Source organism: Accipiter gentilis, chromosome 19, assembly GCF_929443795.1.
Source record: "Accipiter gentilis chromosome 19, bAccGen1.1, whole genome shotgun sequence".
Taxonomy (NCBI): domain Eukaryota; kingdom Metazoa; phylum Chordata; class Aves; order Accipitriformes; family Accipitridae; genus Astur; species Astur gentilis.
In genome coordinates this window covers 5,264,562-5,284,763 of record NC_064898.1, presented here as the reverse complement: position 1 = coordinate 5,284,763, position 20,202 = coordinate 5,264,562, and the positions used below count along the sequence as shown (strand labels likewise).

The 20,202-nt window shown below is 36.1% G+C and overlaps 1 protein-coding gene across 6 annotated transcripts in view; it reads left to right on the top strand.

The window, feature by feature from the left end:
- The window catches only part of PAN3 (poly(A) specific ribonuclease subunit PAN3), an 82,888-nt gene that overhangs the window by 36,317 nt on the left and 26,369 nt on the right, over nucleotides 1-20,202 (top strand). For 5 of the 6 annotated variants that reach the window (XM_049822880.1, XM_049822879.1, XM_049822878.1 and 2 more), the window contains 5 exons: nucleotides 216-377; nucleotides 9,223-9,373; nucleotides 17,586-17,833; nucleotides 18,419-18,523; nucleotides 19,176-19,233. In XM_049822880.1, coding sequence (XP_049678837.1) covers nucleotides 216-377; nucleotides 9,223-9,373; nucleotides 17,586-17,833; nucleotides 18,419-18,523; nucleotides 19,176-19,233 — 724 coding nt within the window. The remainder of the gene's footprint in view (nucleotides 1-215; nucleotides 378-9,222; nucleotides 9,374-17,585; nucleotides 17,834-18,418; nucleotides 18,524-19,175; nucleotides 19,234-20,202) is intronic. The other variant, XM_049822882.1, reaches the window with a different exon arrangement.

Genomic DNA, 20,202 nt, shown 5'->3' with positions numbered 1-20,202 from the left:
TTAGTCCCTGAAGGTTATTTTCTATTTTTTTTAAGTATTGTTTATAATAACCAAATAGTCAGGATTGAAAGGAAACAGTCTCAGATAAATTTTACTTGCAAATTGTTTCCTATTCCACCAATCCAAAAATCATATCACAGTGTAATACCTATTTTAGTGTAGCTTTAGACGAGGGTTGTTAGGAGTGGCCTGGTTTCTCTCCTTCTTTTTCGTAGCCCAGGAAGTATCGACTGGGGATGCTGGATGAGAGGATAGTTCCGGTGGGATCAAAAGCAAGAAAATCAAAGAACCCTATCGGCTGTCTGGCTGACAGGTGTAAAACAGGAGTACCCATCAATATGGTTTGGTGGAACAGAGTCACAGAAAACAATTTACAGGTAAAATTATTTTTTACTAGTCACTTTTTCAGTATTTTGGATGCTTTATTTTAATTTTTGGACAATGTTAGAAGCAGTTACTCCAAATACGGGTTGAGATCAGATCAAATATTTATTTCACAAAGTAGGCATAATGGTCCTCCAGGAGAGTGACTCGGAGATGTTTTATTCTCTTCACCCATTGCTGTGCTATGTACTTTGCTTGATTATGTTATAATCTCCAGAGAAGGAGCAAAAGTAATCACTAAATGTATTCTAAAAGCAAACAAACACAACCTTTTATTTTAATTATCACATGAGGAAAGTTTCTACTGGCAAAATGAGTAATCTTTGTTAAAATGATTGACACTTATTGCAAATAAGTTCACTCAGCACAGAATTTGAAGATGTCGCTACCATGATCAGAAAGTGCAAATTCTTGATTTTTATGTTGGGATAGTTTATATTGCTCAACTTGTTTGTTAAACTTTATTGTTACTTTATTCCTGAATTTTCTTCAGCTCCTTAAGAGGGGGGGAGGTACAGCTGGATTTGAGAATCTCTGTACAGAGGTAGCAGGTTATCCCTGGGATGATAATGAAGGATAATTCTAGTCTAGGAGGAATCTGCTCCATGTCCCTTAAAATGGGGTATAGATTGAAATTATTATAGTGGTGGGAACTGCAGCACTGCTGCTCATACTGTTTTGCACTCGTGCAGTGCTTTTGATTCTCCAGAGATCATTATTTTAGTCTTTCTATAAGGTTTGTGTTCTTTTTGATGTTTTCTGAGTAAGGTGGGTAAATTGACAATGGACTTACCACTAGAATTTGTGGCACCGTAAGAGTTTCTTTGAGTTCGCTAAATTTCTGCCATGTAAGGGGGCCAACATGAAGTTAATATGGGAGCCCTGCCAAATGCAAAACCAGTATTGATTACTTGATATTTGGACATCTTTGTGTTACTGGAATTGGGAGTCATGGGCAGCATGATGCAGGCAAACTGATGCTCCGTTGTGTAGGGGCATTTGGGCTCAAGTCTGTCTTGGCCCCTTTGCTGCTGGGGCAGCAGCGCAGCCAATGGTGGAGAAAAGATGAAGCATAAAAGAAACATTGGCAGAAGGACCAGGTAAGGTTGCAGAGGCGTGGTTGGAGCCTGTGAAGCATTACTTTTCTCAAGGGAGAGAAGATTGACAGATTGACTTTATCATGTGTATCTAACGGGAGTGTAAACCATAATTAGTAGACAGTTGCTCTGAGAAGAGAGAATCAGGGAATTGGTCTTTGAAGTTCAGGTGGATGTTAAAGGGCAGGAGAAGCCTCGTTTGTACTCATGCCCTGCATTGTTTTCTCTGCTGTTCAGTGTCCCTGCAAGGTTTGTCATTGATCTACTCCACTTAGAGTAGAGCAGAACAACTTAATGTTTCTGGAGGCTGGAGAGCCAGTAGTCTGAGACTTGGAGCTTCTGGCCAGGAGCAATTGTCTTCTCAGTACCTGTGCCCTCCAAAGTTGTGTTGGAAGCGTGGCAAAGGGAAGCTCAAGGTCCCCTGGTTTTCTGAGATTAGTGGGAATAGCTTGGGATTGGGTGCAGAGCACGTGGCTTTTCAAGGGCGCAATTCCAGGCTCCTTTATTGTGCCAGAATCTCAGCTATGTAATTGATTTAAAGTACGTACAGCGTAATATTTTCTATTATATGGTACAATTACATAGCTTCTCATGGAGATGTGGGACTTAAGGAAAGCATGTATGCGCATATGTGGTGGAAATAAGAACAGAAGCATGTTCCAGCTATTGGAAATAGAATTGGAGGAGAAAAAGGAGGGATTGCAGAGAAACACGAGTCTGGCAAGACTGAATGGGGAAAAGTGTAAAAACAGGCTGCAGGGGAGGTTATGAGGATATATAAAGCTCTACACAGATGAGAAACCAAATGTTGTCTTGATGTTTCCATTCTGATCATTGTAAATCTTTATATTGTAGTGTGAACATTTTCTAAGTTACCATTAAAACAAAACTTGAGAATTGTTAAAAATAGGAAATGTTAATCATAAATGCACAAAAAATGGCTGGCAAAGTTTGGAACATGAAACTACGTAAAAATGCGTAGTTTAATACTGAGATTTCAGATTGACCTTTTTTTTTCCTACTTGATTATGTATGTGAGCCACAAATAGCGTTGCTCTTCCGTATTTTGAAATACAGGCTGTTTAGAAATTTTTGCAGGTGTGAATATAGGTTATACAAACTAAATTTTGGCCAATGGTGAGTGCAAAGCAAAAAGTAGAAAGGTTAAATTATGATGGAGGTACATCTGTTGGAGGGTATGGGTTTTTTGTTTGTGTTTGAAGATGAGAAAGCAGAATTACATCTCAGAATTGCTGAGGGCTTGCAGTGCTGGGCAGGTATGGAAGCTCATGTGTCTCTTTGAATGTCCCCTCTTCCAAATATACGATTTTAAGATGTGGGAATACACTATTTCATGGTGCAATGTTTAGAGATTTTTGTCCAAGAAGTGGCTTTTTTTAAAAAGCAAGGTAGTTTACAACATGCTCTTTAAAACAGTACAACTGTTTCTCATGCATGACTATGAATTTATAATCCAGATCTATTTTCTTTAAATACTGTGTTACATGATTAAAAGTTAAGTCTACAGAGTGAATTGTATTCTGGGTTGCACATTAAAAAAGCGAAAAAAACCCAACCAAAAAAACCCTAACAAAACAAACCAAAGTTTGTTCTACAGTGATGTCCTACCCTATATTAGGAAATGTCCTAAGCTACTACACCACCACGTGATACATACTATAATAGCGAATGGTAATTCTCCTTAAAATAGTAGGAATAGATACACTTTTAGTTATACAGATCAGTTCTTAAGCACCATGAATAACTAATTTTTTTGTTTGTTTCTTGAACAAAAAAACCACATGGAAATGAATTTTTCAAATATTTTGCATCAAGAACATGGACTTTTAAAACTTTAGAGTTTTTACAATTCCTTGAAGGATTTTTGATAAAAAATGTGGAAATATTCCAAATATTTAAAAGTTTACTTTTTAGTGAGTTCTGCTTGCCAAATGTAACAAACTTTGCTAGTAGTTTTATTTGTCTGAGCCTATGTTCTGGTTTGAAAAGAAATAAATCTTTAGCCAACAAATTTTACCGAGTTGTAATGAAATTGTCGCCAACTCTTCTGCAAGAGCCGTGGAACAATATGGCTAATGATGTTGATTAATTGAAATTTGTTGGGGATTATTGTACGGGTGATGTTGATGACTTGTCACAGTAATTGTGAGAAGGTAGCATGTTGCACAAATTCAGTAGTGGGAGGGAAAGAGACTTGCTTTGATGCCCTTGGTGACCTCCAGTGTCTGCTGGGCTGCTCTGACATCACAGAACGTGTCCTTCCCTGATGTCATAGTTAACAAGGAATCCTGGAAACGGAGGGGTTGCAACGATGCTCTCTATGTAAAATGAAGCTCCCTGTATAGGACATCTGTCAATTTAAAAAGAACCCCCCAAAACCAACAACAAAATAACTACACATAAAAAACCAAGCAACGCTTTTGCATGGTTTTGGATTCCTAAGACATACTCTGAAAACTGAGCCAAAAATAGACCGGTAGAAGACTGCCCCGCTTTATAGCATGGGCATAGTTTAGTAGTGCTTTTCTGTAACCATTACAAGATTATGCAATTTGGGATGTCAGAACAGATCAGCATGAATTTGGAGGTGAAGGAGAACATAAAAAGAGAACAAAAAGACTTGTATCCAGTTCTTAGAATGGTAAGTACGTAGCACATTCTTCCAAAATAAAATGAAATTGGCCTACCTTTTGCTTTAGGTAGCTGGCTTTGGTCGAACGTGGGACGAGAACTGAGCTAACGAAGTAGTGGTACAGCCACCAAACTGAGGTGGTGGCTCTGCTGCTGCTGTACAGCTCTCAGGGGGGTGTGTGAGGTGCTGGAAATGAGAGAGAGAGAGAGAAAAGGGTGGTTTCCAATACTACTGTGGGGTCCCTACATGACCTTCCAAAGGCTCTATAACTCATGCATCCCTGTATTGCAGCGTACTTCTGTACTTAATGGCACTTCAAGGATTCATTTATGAATGAGTGCAGCAGTGGGGTCTCAGGAGCTTATCACTGAGGAGCATAAAAACAAATCATACGTATTGAGAGCTGATGAAACAGGGATTTTTTCATTTTACTTCTGCCTTACGGAAATATGTGCAACTCCTCACGCTGCTGTGTAGTCCTCCCAGCAGTGCTCTTCAGCTGAGATCCTTGGCTTGCTCTTTACTTTCATCTGCACCTTCCTTTAAGGAGCCTTGAATTGCTTTTCAGTGCTACCCAGGAAATATTTGTTTCTTCCCCTCCACACTGTATTTTAATTGTATTTCCTTTTGTATCTTTAAAAGCATAAAAGCCACCAGACAGATAAACTCTGTGCTGAATGGTGACACAAATGAGTTCTTTTATAGTCCTCCCCAGCTTTTTTTTTATTTCTCTTGTGGTTCCATCCTTACTAATTGCATCATGACTAAATTCAGCCTTCATTTGGACTGTATTTGTATGTGTTTTATAACACCTTGCATTCTCTGATGTACAGAAGTGTAGAAATTGTTTTTGTACGTGGAGCTGGATGGACTCAGTTTTGGGTCTGTCTTCGGAAGTTTCTTTGCAAAGCTGACTGAAAAGAGGCTCTTCTCTCTTTGAGAGAGTACAGACATAAAGCACCTGAAAATAGGGTATTTTGGTGAAATTTCTTCATGGAATCATTCTGGTAAGAATGCATGATGCAAGTATTAATTCACATAATGCCTAGGGAAGTTGCTTCCCTGCTTTAGTTTGACAGTATTTTTATGAATGTACTGGAAGAAGGGGGAGGAGATTTAAACTGGCCAGGTTGAGAGGAAAAAGGAATGGTGGTTATTTTAGTAAATGTGTGAGTTGGAAGTTACTTTAGGTGGGTTTCTAGGCAAATCTAACAGCTGACAAAGCTGTACTTGTTTCTGTTTAATGCTGTTTGTTGAAAACATTAATTAATGTTTTGAAATAATTTTGTATGTGCCTTTTTATAGGATGTTTGCATTTGAAACTGAAAACGCAGTCTTTAGTTTGTTGCATAGTGCTGACAGTGCTAGCTGGTTTTGCATTTCTTGTTTGGGCTTTAGAAAATGCATTTGCTGCCTTTTTTTTTTTTTTTTTTTTTAACATCACAGTATTGCATAATTGATTACATGTCCTCTAAGTGTTTCTTGCATCTCCATTCTTTTAGTTACTCACAAGGCCTAATAAAAGTCTTCAATACCTGTTTTCTCTACCTTTTTTTACCAATCCTGATTTACTCAGATTTAAAATTTTAAGCCCGGTCTAGCATGAATAAATTACTTTACTCTGAGGTGAGGAATTAATGACTAATTAAGTGAAATTTGTTTTAAAGCTGTGCTTGTAGGAAATTTAAACATAATACAGAATGAAGAAGATGTTTTTCACTGATCAGTTATAGATTATTTTCATTCTTATAAAAATTAAAGACTTTTGTACTCAACTTCATTTGGGGAAGTTCGGTAAGATTCTAGCAGAAAAACTGTAAAAATGCCCTGTAGTATTTTAAAGCATAGTCCCCTTTTAGAGAGATTTCCAAGCTTACCATTGTTCCAAATGTAAAACTAGCACTGGGATTTACACTTTGTGTTTTGAGTTGCCAGAGTGAAAGCTGGATGTTTTTCCAGGCCGGGAATATAATTTTTTGAATCATTGGCCATTAAGAATGTGGCTTCCTCATTTTGGCATGTTTGAATGCTCATTGGTGCAGAGTAGGTTGTCTACAAAGTTTGAAAAATAATGAAAAGATTAAACATTAAAGAACTGTTGTGATATTCCATTCCCTTGCTTAGTCTAGTCTAGTCACTTATTCTAGCCCACATGCCATGAAAGTGTTTGGGATATATTTTTTTTATTATTTTGTTGGAAGCAAAGCGTATACAGAAAAATTAGTGTTTCACTTCAGATGAAAACTTTTGTGCTTTTGGAAACGTATTAAGAACTGCAACTTCACATAGATGTAAAGTATTTAAATGTGGTGTGAGACTTAAGCTTCAAATTTTCTGACAAAGTATTAACTAGTTTTGGCTACAAATTACTGAATTTTGTTGTACTAGTTTATGGTTAGTTCATTCTGGCTGGTGGCTGTGGAGCTCAGGAATTTTTCTGTATGTAGAAAACAGCTTGGAAGTGGAAAGATCTTTTAAAATTGGAACAAAAATTTAAGTCACTTTTTTACCAATGGGGATAGTCTTGGGTTACAACTTCATGTTTGTAACATCACAGAGAAGTAAAACAAGCTTTTATAGTAAAGGGTCTAGCTATGCAAATCAAAGCTGTTTACTCGTATAAAATGCTTTCATCAAAGTTATATAGAAAGAACTGAATCTTATCAGGCTTTGATTCTGATCCTGAATTGTGACACCAAAAAATGGAATGAAAACTGAATTTCCATCGGGCTTGACCCACTGCTGTTCATAATTCTACAGCATAAACCCAAACTGCTCCAGCAGCTTCCTGGGTTTGACTCTCTTACTTGGATAAACTAAAACACCTACCAGTTAAAGTGGAGCCCTCAAGCAACTTCATTTTAAAATGGTGGTGGATATTTAAGTAACTTTTAGAGACAAAAAACCGGTCTATGAAAACTTGCAGAATGCATTTAGAAATACAAAGCAGCCCTGTTCTCTAGGCATTGTTTGAATCCGTTGGTGAAAGTGGCAAGAGTTTAGCCAGAATGGTGTGGATGGGATTTTGGGAACACTCTCAGTTGCTCTAGGAAATGCTGAGATTCTCTTCTAGAAGGTGTCTTTCTCTCCGCTTGCATGCTTCAAGTTTTTTTGCCATGTCCTGCCCTTGGTGCCCAGTTGACACAATATTTAGGTGTGGTAGGGCTGTGCATGTGTCATGACTGGTTTTAGCAGTATGAAAACTTAGATTCATGTAGTTCTTTGAAATGTTGTGTTTTTAGCAAGATGCTACAAGTTCTGTCCCTTGCTCTTGTTTTGGTTGATGATGACTTTTCAGCTGTATTCCTACCTGGACAAAATATACTTGGGTCTTTACCACCTTATTTTCTCCATCTTCAGTGCAGATTTGGCTGAATTGTTGCATGCCAGATTTTATCTAGAGGAACACCATTCTCTTTGTTATTCCTGTACCTAAAATTCAGATAAGTCCAGAATATTACCTTTTGAGTTTAAATATATCAGTTATTTGTTTTCAGTCTGTATAAAGCAACTTACCTTTTGTTTTGCTGCATTAGTGTATACCTTAGCAAGTTTTCCTTAACTAAATGTGATTGTAGAGTTTTATGATCCTTATGAGCTTTTTACCCTTGTAAATCTAAGTGTTTTACTTCACCAGTGTACATATTTGGTTATAGGTGTTCTTTGAATATTCAGACTCGTGCACATGACTAATATATAACATCATAAGGTGGTTAGTGGGTAAAATTTACTGTGTGATTAAAGGTGGAATATTCTTACCATTTGCTTTTAAACCTGAGCATCCTCTTTAATTTTACAGCTTTTAGAATCCTCTTTCTTTTCCGGTGCTTTGAAATACATGAGTAGTATAATATTTGGCTGAAGTATTCAAACAAGGATATTAAAAACAAATCAACACAAAAAAGAATACTTTTCAAATAATTTTCTTCTAAAGTAGTCTAAATTAGTCTTCTGTAATCACACTTTTCTAATTTGGCACTAAGTTAACTTCTGTGATGCTACTTCATTCGTATTGGTAAAAATCAATATTGGTAATTTAACTAACAGTTGATATATTTGGTAATTTTAAAACTGCCTAAACCCAAAGTGATCCAATATAATTTGCTTTAAAAAACCATTATGGATTATCTTGACAGTATCCTTTGTCTGTTGGGAGTTGTTAATATCTTCTCATTTTACTACTTTTGTTTAGATGCTTTTAAGAGGTACTCTGAAGATTACTTAATAAACTTAACTTTGACAGTTAATAATCTTCAGGCTTTTCAGTGTGTTCATGTAATAATTGGTTTTATTTCTTGGCTTAATTTCTTTTTTCTTCTACTAATGTCTTTTATTATTGGCTGTCCAGTAATAAGCTTTTTGCCTTTTGAGCTCTAATTAGGATTTTCTTTTTCTAACCCTCTCTACCCCAAAACAAATAAAAAATCCAACCCAAAACTACAAAACCCTGTGCACAGATTTTTAATAGAAATTAAAAGTTGATTGTGTGATATGTTTTATGTACTAATAGATAATGAGTGTTTGATGGTCACTCTGCTGCTATTGTTTCTGTGGTACCAAACTAAACCTCTTTATTAAGGTGCTACGTAAGTGGAATAGGTGATTAAAACAGAAGCTAACTTCAGGAAAAAAGCCTATTTGAAATGGAGGCAGGGATGACTTCTTTAGTAGGAATCATTTTTACTGCTTTAATTTGAAAGCACTCCTTAGTTTGAGATGAAGTCTCTAAAGTCATGTAGGAACAGTCTGTGCAGCAGCGGTAAGGCTTTCTCGGTGTCAAGTCTGTTCTCCAACTTTATAATGTAATGCATATGGAAAGCCTTTTGCAAAGCGTTTATATGAGCTCATACATCAGCTGTTCATATGGAAAGACTGCTGCTGCTACTTCAGATGTAAGCTAGAAAAACCTTTAAGTTAGTTTGTGCAGACCAGCTTCCAGTACTTGCTGTTCTTGTCAGCAAGCTATATGTATCTTAAAAATATCCTCTGCCCTTGGTAGGCTTGCCTAGAAAGTATTTCTACCAAATAGGCACTGTCCATCACTTCACACTTAAAATAAACATTTAATTTACGTTTGTTTTTAAACAGACACCAAATCCTTCTGCAAGTGAGTTTATTCCTAAAGGAGGATCAACCTCCAGGCTGAGTAATGTATCCCAGTCAAGTATGTCTGCCTTCTCTCAAGCCTTGTTCTCTCACCCCTCCATGGGAAGTCCTGCTACTGCTGGGCTAGCACCAGGTAAGTTGAGAGTAATGATTTGCAGTACAGTTGCTTCTTTTAACTTAATTGCAGACATAACCCTGTATAGATAGGGATCAGGTTTATTGGGTACAAATGTAGCCACCTCCTACTTTAGCTTTTAATTTTAAGACAGCCTTCAAGCATATAAAAGTGCAGGAACTTGGGATTTATCTTCCAGTAGTATAGAAATCACACTGCAGGCTGTGAAATTTGTTCAGCCGCAGCAGCACTGAAATGAACTCACCCTAACTTACCCTGCCCTTTTTGGGGAAAAAGGGTGCTGAGCTATCACGTACTGTGCTCTATGGGGTTCTTGACAGAGCAGTATCTGAAGATCGTTTAAACTACCCCTAGTCTAGAAAGGCACTGCAGTCTGCAGCGAATGTGTGCTCTGATTATCACACATTGATCTGCTCTTTTGATTTGTTTCTAGAGTACCTAATCTAGAAGTAATTATTTTCAATGTTAATGAGTGTGTATGAGGACTTAAAAAGTAGAAGATAAGCATATTCTAAAATAATTTGTCTTGCAAAGCAGTGTTAATTGTTATTGTGTCTGTCATATGTAATCTCACTTTTAAGACCTATTTTATATTTCCCACGTTTAAAACTCCTACTGAAATGTGTTCCATGCAGTCATACAATTCTGAGTGAGTGACAAGATTCTATTTTTTTTTTTTTTTTTTTTACACTTCAGAAGTTCAAGCTCTTCATGCATCTTTTGGACTTCTGATCTTAAAAAGTTAGCTTCATTCTAATATTTCCTTTTTTTAAATAAAATTAAATAGTTTTAAGATATAACCATCGGCAGATCTGGATATTGCACATCACAGATCCTTCAGTGAGTTTCTATGTTTACTTAAACCTTTGGCAATCTGTTGCAATGGACAAGAAGCATTAGGGAGCTGCCAAAAGGCAGAGGGGCAAATATTGTAATTGTTTGGTGTTTTTTAAACCAGTATTGGCACTTACCATCTCTTAAACAGACCTTTGCTCTCTCCTGATGCCAGGGGATAAATCTCAGTGTCAATGTGAAAGAAGCCAGCACTTAGCTCACATGTTATAACTATTGGAACAGGCTAGGAAAGTGAATGATGCTTCTGCTGACCAAATTAACATGTTGCAGTACTGTGTCTGCTTCTCATACTATATTGTGCTGTACAGTCTTATTGGAAAACTGTTGTGTTTATATGCCTCTCAGCCTTGTCACCTGGATTGAAAAGTTTATAGAGGAGTAAATAGAATACAGTAAAATTATCTACTTTTGGAAAGTGTCCAGTGGGATCTCAGAGGGATCCTTCACAGTCCAATTTCTTTACTATCTGTAAGTAATACTTGAAAGGATAACTCTGTTGATGAAAGAAGTTCGTACAACAATTTGAGCTCCTAGAAATAGAGATGCCAATGCTGAAAACTAGCTAGGTTCAAATACTGTTGTTTATGGATGAGAAGCATAGGGGAGAATTCACAAGAGCTAACTTCAGGCAAAGTTGCCTTGTTTCCCTGCTCTTCCTGTATAATTAAAAAGAGAATAGTTCAGAGTAGGAATCTGGGTTGGGTGCTCTTAATTTCACTAGAAGCTTCTTTCTCTACACTGAGTGAATTTTGTGAACCTAAACGTCCTGTGTTAATAATACTCATAGACGTTTATTTTTATTTAAATGGTTTAGCTATCAATAGTATACATCCAAAAAAACCTTCTGTTACTCAAGGTGAGTTAGGAGGTGCTCTTTTTAAAAGATTAGGCTCTTAAATAAGAAAGCAGTATTTATGTGTGGGAAAACGTCACCATTTAGGTCATACTGGATAACAGAATAAAAAAACCAACATTTAAATGTGTTATGAAATGGTAATTAAAAATTATTCTTGGGATCTGTTAGCTTTCAAGAAGTGGAAGCAAATTCAAATGAAACCCATTAAAGAGTTTATAAGAATTTTCTTTTAAATAAAGGTAAGTCTCCTTCCAGTTAAATGGTGTATATTCTCTAGTAGAATAACTTTCAGGAAATGTGTAAGATTTAAGCATTTGCATGATATTAAGGCTGCTTATAGGAGCTTACAAGGTACTGGAGGAAATCAATATTTCATAAGAAATAAGGAAATGTAGTAGGAATAATTTGTTAGAAGTTCCATAGTTTAATTCACCTGTAAGAAAGTAGGTAAATGATGAGAAAAATCCTTTGATTTCCCTCTTGAGGATGGGAAAAAATGAAGTTCTTTCACATCTCTGATTTCTGAGATTTTGCTAAAGGTAGGCGTAAATCAAAACCACTTTTGACATCTAGTATTTCACAGATAACCATTCACAAAATTAATTGTCCCTGGAAAATATTTGTTCCGCCTGTCTTATCAACACTACTGTGGAAATACTGGAAAAAAAGACAACTGAAACCTAACGTACTTTACTAAATAACTTGTTGTATCCACACCTGACATATCCATTAGGGTGTAGCATAGAAGAAGGTTACTCTTTCATGTGTATTTACTTCGGTAAGTGCTTTCTAGCATAATCTCAACACAGTCAACCTTCATCTTGGTAGCGTTTAATAGAATACAGAAACATAATGAGGTAAAATGTGAGTTAGACAAATAGCTGGAGAAAATTGTCCTGTTGAAGAGCTTTGAACAGATCTCCTTCACCCCCTCGAAACCTTATTTCCTTAAGCTCCCTTGGATAATACCCTATTTTTGCTCCTCCCATTCCTTTGCTAGCAAACACATCCTGTTTATCATTTGTGTGGGAAATTTAGTGAGTTGTTGACAATCTTCAAATAGTACTTCTGCTAACAAGCTTATCTTTTGCAGGTCTGTGTAGCAGTTACAGAGTAATAGCGCCATTAAAATATGCAACAAAGCATATGAAAGAAATTAATGAATGTCATCGAAGTGTTAAGACATCATTGCTGTGTTAAATTTGAGAGAGAACAGATGTATAGCTCCCAGCAGAGAAAATTGCTTTGTCTGGCTTGGATTTGCTTAAGCTAGGTTATAGCTAAAGAGTGATGCCTTTGTCATCGATGGAAATGCTCTGAGCTTATGCAGAATGTAAAAGTTCCCATTTTTGCTGCCAGCCTGAACCTGCAGGCTTAGGAGCCAGGAGCATGAAGGTGATGTGCTTGTGTCCAGTTGACACATCTCCGTTCACGATGGGCTACGAGAGTGTAGTTCTTGGAGCTCAGGACCTCAGCTGGAAATGGACCACTTTCAGCTGAGGTGGTTTGAGTGGCCTAAGGCACCGAGAGCTTGTTTTGGCCTCCTGCGTCAGGTATGGTACAGCCATTCTGCTGAGAAAGTTCCACAGTCATGCCAGAATAATACAAGCGAGGAAGAAGGCAAAGAGATTGTAAAATTAGTTTTATCCCAACTAAAATTGAGGAGAAACAACTTATGGCTCTAAAGTTGTTTAGGGTATTAAGCAGATCTAATCAATTTGGAAAGATACAGCTATAATGCTAATGACCTGATAGCTTGAAAGAAATATATAGGACGTATATAATATCCTATATATAAGGGTGCTGCTTGAAAGAAGTTATTAAAAAAAGTCTGGTTTTATTATTTACTTCGTTTAGTCATTCCTAAAAGTGTACCTAGTAGTCTAGAGTGTCTCTAATGTACAAAAAGTTATAGTAATAAAATGGTAAATGCTTAATTTTTGACCTCTGAATGTGTTATGAGCCTTAGAGGCATAGATATATGGTTATAGATGAGTAAATTTGTAGGCAAAGGTAAGAAAGTATGTGCAGAACATTTATTGGTTTCCTCTGGTTTTTAAAGTGTTTATGTTGTAGACCAGCTGATTTGTATACATGAGCTTAATGAAATCCTGCTTCATTAAGTTGTAAACTTCCATTGAATCCAAAAAACTAGACGCTGAGTCCTTAATGAGAGTTCATGCTTGATGCCCTTTCTTTGATCCTGTTCATCTGCATGAATTCTTATATTCAAAATACAACCTAGCTTTTAATTCAAATACATTGCATGCTACAAAGCTTTATTAGAAGTGTTAATCTCATAAAATATCTTTGAGCGCTGTCTCAAATGAATTGCAAAGTCTACCACTTCCCTTTCCTCAGTCGCAATGAAACTTCAAAAATAAAAAACAATACCAGAAGTGAAAAATATAACAATAAAGAGGGATATGTAAATATGACCTCTTTCTCTACCTAAAATGAGAATAGCAGCAGGAGCTCCAGGTATGTGTAGGGAGCCTGTACAGTCACTGTGAATATTGTGAAAAGACCTTCAAATCCCACAGCCCTTTCCATGTTGAGATGATACTATGACACCGTTTTTTGGATGTAAATAATTTTGAGGTGAAAGAAGCTCTTTCTCTTTGCAGCTTACCTTTCAAGATAGTATTTGGCTTCTTCATGAAGGGTATTAAGATTCACCAAGGCAGGAATGGAGAGCCACATTTACTGGTAGATAGGTCTAAGGAAGGACAATCTGAAGCATGCTTTTTGGTGTTTGTCTTATTAAAATACCAACAGGAATACTATAGGGGAACACTAAACTGTCTCATAGGGAAAGCTTAAAAATGTTTGGGGTTTTTTTTGTCAGGATCACTGGTGTGAGAGATAGCTAAAAATCGTAATTAGATTATTCAAACCCCATTTTTTCGTAGGCCCTCGGGTGAATAGGCATTTATATAAATTGTGCTATTGCAAACAGCATGTCTAATTCTGAGAGGCATGGTTCCATATTCACCACATTGTTACTATCATGTTCAGTACCATCTTTTTCCTTCAGTATGAGTCAGTAGGAATAAATGTTCACCTTTTCATACAGCCATTTTCCTTTATTTTCTTCTAATTCTATTTTGTTGTGGGTAAATATTAATATTGGTAAGGTTTTAACTGATTGAAATACTAATGAAGTTGGTGAGACCTGCTTGAGTTTGTGCATGCAATTATTTGCTTCCATAAGTACTTGGCTATGCGTGAGTTTCACTGTATTAAAAGTTATTTTTTTCTTTTTTTATGTGATATTGGACTTCTCATAATTAATACTTATTTATTTAGACTCTGCAGAATTTAATGCAGGTCTCCCAGAAGAATCTATCACCTTGAATATTTGCTGCGTCAGCCTGTTGGTACCTACCCCAGCACTAGCAGCAATTTTCTTGCAACTTGTAGTATATTGTTCTACTAGTATAAAACCAAACTGTAGTCAAGCTTCTTTCATATCTTGAACTTACGATGTATATTGGCAAATGAGAAGCCTGTATGTTCTGCCCATCAGATGATTTTCATTGAACTCTCAATGTTTTTCCAAAATCAGACCTAACTGAGTCTGGAAGGGCGTTTGAAAAGATTTGTGTAACTGTCTTCCTTTTCTTTCAAGCTTGTGTTAATATCCAAGCAAAGGCATTAAGGATTTCTATTTGTAAGTATTCTTTGGCAGGAATAAATTTTTTAAAAAGTAAATCTCACCATGGAAATTGTTTGAAATTGTATCAGTAAGAACTGCAAGTGATAGATTTATTTTTTTTTCCCTGAGAAACTTTCAGTAGAAGGTCGCAATATAATTTCAGCAAGGTTGCAAGTCATCACTTTCATTTTAAGATAAGATTTACAGTATACTGTGTCTTGTACGTACAGTTGTTGGTTGTGGTTTTTTTTAAAAGTAGAGAAGTCTTCAGTTAATTTTTCATTAGTATATATGAAGGCTGCTGGTTTTTTTTTCCTGGTTCCTACAGTTGAATGTTTTATTGGAAAAAAAAGTTTCTTGAAGCCAGTTACTTCTGTCTGGGTAGAAATTACATGCTTGGAAGGACTTCAGTTAATTCTATATTTTAATGGAATAGAGTGAAAAGGACATGTCAATAACTTTCCCTAGGTGAAGAGAATCCCTTGAACATCATAGGCACAAACTGTAGAGCTGCTCCAGTTTTATGGCCATTTTAATTAGCCATCCTTCAAATTTTAATAGCAATATATTGTTTCCTTTGAAATTGCTCTTTTCTCACAGTGGATTAAGTACGCATTCATGTTTTAGTCTTTTGTTAAAAATGTAACCATCTATACAGTAGCTATTGAAGTATTTTAAGTGTTAGCCACTCAAGGCAACTTTTACCTTAATGGAAACTTACTTTCTTTTGTAGCATAAACCAGTGGTATCACAATGCGTAACGTTTTACGGTCATACAGTTGATTTGTAAGCAGATTTTTAGGACACTACTTATGTTACCATTCAGAAGTACTTTAAACATTCCGAAGCGCCTATTATAATTTACATTTTATTAAGTTAATACACTAGTCAGCAAGCAATTATTCCACAGTATTGCTTCTCTGTAAGGTGTATGTACACATACATGTACATATATTAATATAAAGAAAAGTTCTGGCCCAGAAAATTCTAGACCTTTTTATCATTCTTATATTCCTAAATTCTTATATTTTTATGTTTTATAAAAAGAATAAATGACTGAAGAGACACAACTAAAGAGAAAGGTGTAAGATTTTCTTCTGGTTTACATTAAAAAGTCTTGTTTGTTTTGTTGGAACTATTCACTTTTCAAGAACAAAAGAAATATTGTGCTGAATGAATACACATAGTTTCTGAGATGTCAATAAAGTAAATTATTGGAGTTAAACGAAAGGTTACAAATACTCTAATATCATTAGGATAATACAGCCTTAAAATAATTTTTCCCCACCTACCGATTAAACTGTTAATACTAAAATTGTTATTTGCCTTTGTGGTTTGTTTAAAAAAAAAGAAAAAAGTAGATGTAGGAGGGTTGCGACTACTGTAGAGACAGGACATGAGTGTTAAAAAAAAAAAAAAAAAAAGAAAAACTCCTACACATTACTGATGATGCATATTGAGAACTCTGCATACAATAACCCCTGACGGAAGTAACTAAACTAGTTTTTGGTAACTAAGAAGTGTGTATGAAAAAAAAAGTTGTTCTTTTTATTACTCAGATATTTGCTTAAGTTACTTCCATTTATAAGCTGTGGTAACTAAAGGTTGTAAATGGAAGTAATTTAAGGAAATATCTGAGTACCAACTAACTGAATTCTTAATTAGAGAAGAATTCTCAGCTGCCCATAGAGCATTAAATATAAAAGTTGTGTATCTTCTGTCGTTTCAAAAAAAAGAATGTAGTATGGCTAATGTAGTTCTGATTTAAGGAAGAGAAAGTACATCCCAGTCTGAACTGAGCAACAGTACGTTTCGTAGATGCTCTCCTTTGTATTAATCTGAATACGTAGATATCTAGGATCTTCTAGTAGTAATACTAGTTTTCTGAAGGATAATCCCTTCCTCATGTCTTTGACATCTAAACTTTTATAAATAAGCGTGTCTGAGGATTCTGCATACAATGACTCTTGAAGTAACTAAACTAATTTTTGGTAACTAAAAAGTGTGTGTGCAGAGGTTGCCCTTGTTTCCGCCCCCCCCCCCCCCCGCCCCCCCCCGATGCACTTTGTTTCGAAGCTGAGCTTCTGAAGTTTCAGTTGAGTTGCCTGTCTAATGTTGGGGGTGAACACCAGTCAATAAAATAATTTGAAATAAATTTGAAAATCTCAGCATGAATGCCTAACAGACTTCCTATTCTGAGAAGCTACCTGTCTTTGCATACCAAATAGATCTTCTGGAGGACAATTTTTGAATACAATAATTATAGGAAAATAAATAATTTCTCCTCTGAAATTATTAAAAGTAGCGTATTGTGTATTACTTATTTGCATGCTGTAGTTACTGGAGATCTAACTGCAATATTCATTCATAGCTGTGGAGTTGGTTCTGGTAAAAGATACACACATAAGGAGGTGAAGTGAGTTTCAGCTCGGCAAACTCCATTGACTGCTCGTGTGACTTATGTAAACATTCACTTACCATGCAGTTGTTAATATTTTATGGTTTTGTGGTTTAATAAACTCTCTTCTAGACAGAGCATTAATTTGATTTGTCTCCCCCTTTCTGTTACTTCTGTGTCTTTCATTCCAGTTCTCTCTGTGTAGATCGTAAGTTCCCAAGCCCTTTCAGAACTAAGCATGATTTTGGGGGAAAATGTATCTGTTCAGTCTTGCTCTTAATGTTTTACCTCTTACCGCTCATATAGATGTAGCAGTCCTTAAGCATCACACCTGCTCAGAATATTACTGGTAGTGAAGGCTGGGTTGTTTTTTTCAAATGGCTAATTTTTTTCTTTTTTGATGACAAAGATTTGTTCAAGAATCTTCTTGTGTTTCTTGAAGGAATGTCACTGTCAGCAGGATCTTCTCCTCTTCATTCCCCCAAAATAACTCCTCATACGTCTCCTGCTCCTCGAAGAAGAAGTCATACTCCTAACCCAGCAAACTATATGGTGCCTACTAGTGCCTCTGCTTCTGTTGGTAATGCTGTCTCTCAGCCTCCATCTACCGGCCAGGTGATCCAGAAGGAAACAGTGGGTGGAACAACATACTTCTACACTGATACAACTCCAGCACCTCTCACAGGAATGGTATGTTTGCTTTCCATACAGAAGTATATGGAGTTGCCAAGTGCTGAATTGGTTGATGCTACAGAGATTATTCTAAATACTCTGAAACCCTTATTCTCTATGAGGATTTGGCCTTTTAATTGTTGTAGTTGTTCTCCAAAATCACTGAAATTTAAGGACCAGAGAATTTTATGTGTATTTTTCATTTACCTCTGTGGAGAGTTTTGGGGTTTTTTATACAGCAATAGAAAGAAAGCATTTTATGTGTATCTCGGTGGATACGTACATAAGGAGAAAACATGAAAAATTCAGATTGTTTTTTTTTTCTTTTCTGATGGGTTAAATAACACTTCCATTTACAGTGGAGGGGAAAAGGCAGTTACAGGGAAAATGTTAAACTACGTACATACATACACACACCCCCTTGAAATCATTGATAGTAAATATCTCATATGGAAATTGTAGTATATCTGCAATTGATTCGTAACACGTACTTGTGCATGAAGCCTTTGTAGTTCAGTAGCTCAGACTAAAAGGGTGACAAAACTCTTTGTTTTTCCTATTGTGAAGGGTTTTAAACTGCTTGTTAAAATGTTTTGTTTTCAGGTATTTCCAAACTACCACATTTACCATCCAGCTGCACCTCACGTTGCTTACATGCAGCCAAAAGCAAATGCACCTTCCTTCTTCATGGCAGATGAGCTCAGACAGGTAAGATGATAGAGAATTTAAAGGGAAAAAATCTCATATCTTGGCAAAAACAAGAAAATCACTAATAGTAGAAGAGAAATAGTCACTCAAAGTCCTTGCAGTCAATTTTCCCTGTGGAGAATTTAAAAAATCAAGTTCTGTAATGGGTGGAGTACCACAGAGGGTGGGGGCAGGTTACAACATATGTGACTGCAATCTAATCTGCATGCCATGATTTACTGTTCAGCTAATTGTGTATTGTTTTGGTATGCATGAGTTCATTTATGTAGCATTCCTTTAAGCTGTAATCCTATCCAGTTTTAAAGTCTTTCACTGAAATGAAAGTGTATGCAGGTGTTAGTTGATGAGCCTTTCTCTGAGAGCTGGCTGTGACTGTTACTTTTTTCAGCTTTACTGTAGTAGGTGCCTCTGCCAATGCTAGCTCTAGCTAATGTGTCTTCTGCAGTTCCTTCCTTCAAGAATTTATATATTTTGTCATTAATGTTTTCAAGCCTAGTGGTCTTCACCCCCTTTCCCCCCTAACCCTGGACACTTGCATCAACTCCCTTTTTTAGTACAAGTAGCTGGAACTTCAAAGACAGTGTACTGTTAACTTACCAAAAATGATGAGCTGAATTATAGCGTTCAAAACCTGACTGAATTTGTTCTTCAGGAACTGATCAACAGACACTTAATAACTATGGCCCAGATTGATCAGGCTGATATTCCTGGTAAGTAAGTGTTTCTTATAACGTAAACTGTGATCATATTGTTCTGCAACCATGCATATTCAACAATATTAACAACATCCTGCAAAGAACACCACCTGTTTTTAATTTTTCATGAAGCCTTAATCATCAGCCTGGGCTGTGGATAATCAGATACAAAGTTTTTCAGAAATAGGAAATTTGTTTCTTGCTTCTATTTTCTCTTTCTTCTCTGATTTCTTCTGTTTTAAAACCCCTTAATGGTTGGGAATACTTAAAATTGCTGAGAAAAGAAAAATCATGAAGGCAATAAAGCCTCATGAAGAACAGTAGTGTATTACTTTGTACATATTGGGTATTCCTTTAAAGGATGCATATATTTTCAAAGGCTGTATATAAACTAGAAAATTAATTTATTTTAAAGTGAATTGGCTGGCATACTAGTTGTAAGGCAAGAGAAGCATATACTATTCATTGTAATTTGGCTTTTGGAGAATTTACAATTGACTGTGTTCAACTTGATTTAAACACATTGCTTTTTTTGGTTGCAGTATCTTTACTTCTCAAATGTGTGTTTAACATGATAATGATACAGTAAAAAAATGCAATTTAGTTTACTAATGCAGATGAAGTACAAGTGTATCTCGTCTTGCAAGGGTCATCTCTTAATCTGATTTGTAAACTTTCAGCACCTCTCTCCTTCTGTTTTCTAAACCAGTATGTTAAAACACATAAGATCCAGATTTGCTTTTTTGTGATGAAGACAGGGTTCTTACAGTGGTATGAAGTCTTTATGGAAGTTGCTGGTTATTTTTGAATCTGCAGGAAAAAACCACCAGAGAATGGTCATTCAGAAGGGTGAATTTTTAAGGCAAATGAAAAAATGGCAGATGGAACTGTGCATCTATTCTGTTGATTTTACTTGGTGTAACTGTTTCTCTGAAGACAGTTATTTTAGCTTTGTGGAATCTCTTCCAGGAACCTATATATTGG